The 5,285-nt window shown below is 37.9% G+C and overlaps 1 protein-coding gene across 1 annotated transcript; it reads left to right on the top strand.

Annotated features, from left to right (window-relative positions):
* Positions 1-378: 378 nt before the first annotated feature.
* On the top strand, positions 379-1,323 carry LOC146783073 (olfactory receptor 11L1-like). The gene has a single exon (XM_085637272.1). It carries the CDS (start codon positions 379-381, stop codon positions 1,321-1,323), a length of 945 nt encoding a protein of 314 aa, XP_085493398.1.
* Positions 1,324-5,285: the final 3,962 nt, after the last annotated feature.

Below are 5,285 nucleotides of genomic sequence, written 5' to 3'. Positions count from 1 at the left end.
CCATTTCAGTAAAAGAACAGTAATGAACAAGCATTGGGAAACAGACCACAAACCACATTATAGAAATATACTGTAAACAAGGGAAACATTAGGTACACATGAATATCAAGAAAAGGAGAGTTTCCCTTGCAGAGAGCAGCAAAAAAGATGTTGCTTCTATGGGGTGAAGACATTTTATTATCAAGACACCACAGATGCTCTGTCTGTCATTCACTGCTGCTGAGATTAGGTAATAGACTGGTATTACATTTGATGTGCACCACCTTGCCAAGCCACAGGTTCGCATGACAACTGTTTTCTCTTGTGTTAAAACTCTACACGCTATAACTTACAATGTGCTGTCTGTAAATCTCTTTGCAGATGATGAATCCAGCAGACATGGAGTGCTTTGGGAACAGCAGCAGTGCAGTAGGATTCATCCTACTCGGATTTCAGGCAGGGCCAGCTTTAGAGCCCCTCCTCTTCCTCATCTTTCTCTCCATCTACCTCTTAACGGTAGCTGGAAACCTCCTAATTGTGGTCACTGTGACCCTGGAGAGCCACCTGCACTCACCCATGTACTTCTTTCTGGGAAACCTGTCATTCTTGGAAATCTGGTACCCTACAACCACTGTGCCCACCATGCTGGCTGGCATATTGACAGGCAGAAGGCTCATCTCCTATACCGGTTGCATCTCACAGTTTTATTTTTTTGTCTCCTTTGCCGGCACAGAATGCATCCTTTTGACTGTGATGGCTTATGACAGGTATGTGGCCATCTGTTTTCCCTTGCGCTATGCAGTCCTGATGGAAAGGGGGCTTTGCCTGAAGCTTGCAGTGATTGCCTGGATGTCTGGGTTTTCTCCGTCAGTGATCGCAGTCAGCTTCCTCTGTAGACTGCAGTTCTTTGGATACAAGGAGATTAACCATTTCTTCTGTGAGTTTGCACCCGTGGTAAAAGCTGCCTGCTCTGACACCTCTGTGATAGAGATGACTGTCTTTCTCCTAGCTGTCAGCATGTTGTCCATCCCATTCGTCCTAGTCTTAGTGTCTTACACGTACATCATGTCAGCCATCTTGAGAATTCCTTCTGCGCTAGGCAGAGAGCGAGCCTTCTCCACCTGCAGCTCACACCTCACTGTGGTTATCGTATACTTCGGGACACTGATATCAATATACCTGACACCAACATCTGGCCACCACCTCCATCTCAACAAAGCCCTATCCCTGGTCTATACTGTGGCGACCCCACTGCTGAACCCCATCATATACACTCTGAGGAATAAGGAGATACAGAGGACCTTCAGGAAAGTTTTCAGGAAGGCTGGATTTCTCAAAATCTGAAAGCAAAGAAAAGAACCTATTCTAATGCAAAAACATTTTAAATAAAATGTATCATTAGGAAATACAGGTGTCCACTCATTACAACTAACTGGTCTTTGGCACCCTAAGTATTAAACGGTTTTGAAGCACTGCAGGCACAATGTCCACCGAATGGTGAAATTAATGGTTGAAGACTAAAAAGCTTGTCAGACTTCCCACATGTGTCTTCACAGTGAGCATCCCAATGAGTTGATATAAAATAATGCCCATGTTTGGATACAGTGCAAGAACTACATGTAACGTATCTAGCCCTTTCATTGTTGTGCCATGTATCAGATTGGTTTTCTTGCAAATAAAGAATAACATTCTTAACACATTGATATTTGATCTCATATTTTATAATAACTAATTATTATATTTTAAGGAGTTTCTCAACACTGAAAATCGCAAAAGAGAAGGTCTAATTTAGCAAAAACAGTCTAAGGCTAAAAGTAAACAGGCTGATTGTAAGATGACGATCCTTCCTGCTCTTGGCATGAAAGAGATCAGATTTTATGAAATGGACTTTGACCCCCTCCAGGACATGCCTGAGCACTAAGCAGGGGTAACCATTACAACCAGGGAGTAACGTATGCGAACAATACTCTAAAAAGGCAAATGGAGTAGGATTATGCTTTTTTTTTCTGTTCAAAACTCTTTTTATTATAATAAATTTGACAACAAGGCATAGTTTCATAAAATCATAACATAGGTGATGGCAAACACAAGGCTGTATCAATACACAATATACTTTTGCCGTTGGAGCTACGGGGACGGGGAGACATCCAAATTGCTTAATCTGGGGGGGGGGGCACATATTTCACCTCGGTATAAATTCCAAGGGGTCCAAATCTTAGACCACTTCCGGGGAGGATTATGCTTGTTAATGAATTTACACTGGTCCATCATTCCACTGATCTATGTTTAAGCATGATATGCAGAGAAGCACTGTTATTTGCATAGATTTTATATCATGTGTAACAGATATGGCAGTAAGTGTTAAAGGTCTGTTCCTGAAAGAAAGGCATTTTGTATCAGCAAACTTGACACCCTTACACCTGATGGACTCAATGAAGATAATAAAATAGACTATTGATGAAGTTTTTATTTTCATATTTCCTACTCCTCTTTGGAACTCTGATGTGCAGACAAAATCCTTCCTGCAGTACTCTTGGCTTGTTGAAATGCTATTCCTGAACACAAAAATGGTCTATGTCACTTTGTGGTTTCGGTTGATTCTCCCTGTTGAACGCATCACTTCTGGTCAGAAATATTGATGCTACCCTGGCATACCCTAAGCAATGCTTACTGACATGCCTGTTTCTGGCCACTCTTTCTTAACGACATCTATCAACCCAATAACCGTTGTAAAATCATGCACAAAGTGTATAAAATCATGCATAATTTAATTAGTCCATCTATATGAGGCATGCCTTGTGGACACTCTTTAAACACAAGCATTGTTGTGCTAAAGATATGACTCACTCCACATTAATATTATGCTCGACAGATGAATATATGAATGTGGGTCGTACAGCACCATTGATGGTACATCAGCCTCCACTGTTGCTATGAGATCCATGAAACATGTAATATTTGCATTACTCTAACTGTTTGATGTCTTTTGTACTCTAGGTATGGTAAATACAAATCTTTTCACATTGTTCTGCCTGGATTTACAATAGATATACACTGATATTTAAGACACATTTGTTGTGGTGTTTCTATGCATGTACATTTCAATGTTTACCTCTTTTATTTTGTTGTGCAGCAAATAAGAGTATAAAACATGTTTCTACTGCCTCTCATATACACAACAATGTCATAGTGGATGCGTGCCCCAAAGAAGTTCTTCTGAATGTAGGGATTGGGACGAGTGTAGGTGCAATGCATTTGGGGGTCTCCATAAACAACGCCCATGAGGAAACATAACAGGACCATACAAATTCTGAGTCTGCACATTATATGAGCTCTGTTAGTCCAGCCAAGAGAAGAGGCAGAAACTTCCTCAAAGATTTCAAAGTGCCGAAACAGGACCCCGGCAATTTCTTAATCTGGGTAGCAAAGGTTAAGTTCTCCTCAGTTTTTTTTATGATGGGCAGCAGTCTCTGCCCCCACCCTTATTGTCTGTCTTGAAGACTATGCAGAGTAGCAATTGTGTCTGCCTTGTAAGGGGAGAAGCTTCTTGCCAACCTAAACATGCCTGAACTACCACATTCAAGAGATCTCACTGAATTAGGTCTGCTTCCACAATGTTCGCAAAATATTCCAAACAATGACATTAATCCTGGTAATGATGAGAGTTGCATTGAAAATGAAGAATCAATGCCCTTAATCCCAGGGCAGATGCAGGTCCAAGGAGAGTGAGAAGGGGTGTACAGACAAATCTCACAATGTGTACAAATAACTGCTAGAAAATAACCATTTATTCTTTCATTCAATCAGCCTTTATCCTCTTAAATTCAGGTCCATCACTACATACTTAACATGATGCAAAAGAAGGAAAGATTTTGTGAATTCATGTTATATATGTGATCAGCTGAGGGTTCAATATCCGACCCCTCTGATGCAGTCAAGGTTGAGTGCCCCGCCCCCTTTACGTCACCTGGTAGGAGGCATGTCAGGTGTACTCAAGGTTGATCACCCCATCTTTTCTTACCTTGTAGGAGTGGTGTCTGATACATTCAAGGTTGACCCCCCTTTTCATTACCTGGTAGGAAGGGTATCTGATGCCTTCCTATTGCGTTGCCCATTTTTAGGGGGACCACCATGGGACTGCAAAAAAAAAAGACAGCAGTGTGACTACTGGTTTGGTGGTCCGCTCCCACAGTGCCTAACCCTTAATCAGGCCCCTCAAATCAATAGCAAATCTCTACTATAAAATGCCAAGCTACCTAGACACCAGCAAGCAAAGGTGCACACCACCATAACTTAAATATTTTAACTAAATAATAGAGAATTTACTCTGTCAAAAACATATTTATAACATAGAAATAAGACTGAACAATAAAAATATTATGTTTGATAATTAATTAAAAATCAGCAAATCAACAATTACAAAGCACAAGTTTAGAAATAAACACGAAAAAGTAAATATAACACATAGAAATGTAATGAAAAACATTACAATTACAGAAAATACACATACATAATAAAATACAACTCCTCCGACTCATAAATAAATAATTAAATTTACAGTTCTGTAGCTGTAGGTCTTCATCCAAATCCATGTTGTCAAAATATAATCAATCAAAAGGTAAAAGTGAAGTCCAAAAAGCCCCCAAAAATATGAAAAACTCCATCAATCAGATAAAAAATGACAGGTATATATTTCAAAAGTACACTTAGCAGTAAATGAAATGGCTGTCAAATGAAAACAAAAAAGACTATCTCCCTATAGAAAACAATGAGACTTTAGACAAAGATTGAATAAAAAAAGTTCTAAAAATATGTAACAATGTTATAAAAAATGTGAAAAAATGTCAATAGATGTATTAAAAAATATAAATAATTATGTAAGGTATAGAATAAATCGTAATGTACAAACAACACATAATATAATATCGAAATAAAAAATATATAAAACCTCCTACAAAAGCATGTATGTAACACAAATGTATATGGTTAAAATAAATTGTACCATATTTGCAAAAATGTTGAAAATACAAATCTATCAAACAATGGTAAAAAAATATATAACATTTTTGCATTAAAAAAAATATATGAAATGCTGTAATAAATAACAATCCAAACTTTTTATTTTATGTTTTAAACTATATGAGCTAAAAATGAAACATATACGTTAAATAAAATATAAAAAGTAAATACAGAAAAAGATAAAAATCATAAATGGTGTTAATCACTGTCCTTTTACAAAATGTCAATATTAATGATGAATGTGAAAAATGCAATACTTTTTCATCTAATGCTCACACTGTAATGTA

Source organism: Triturus cristatus, chromosome 12 (genome assembly GCF_964204655.1).
Source record: "Triturus cristatus chromosome 12, aTriCri1.1, whole genome shotgun sequence".
In the NCBI taxonomy this organism is placed as follows: Eukaryota; Metazoa; Chordata; class Amphibia; order Caudata; family Salamandridae; genus Triturus; species Triturus cristatus.
This window is presented reverse-complemented; position numbering and strand designations above follow the sequence as displayed.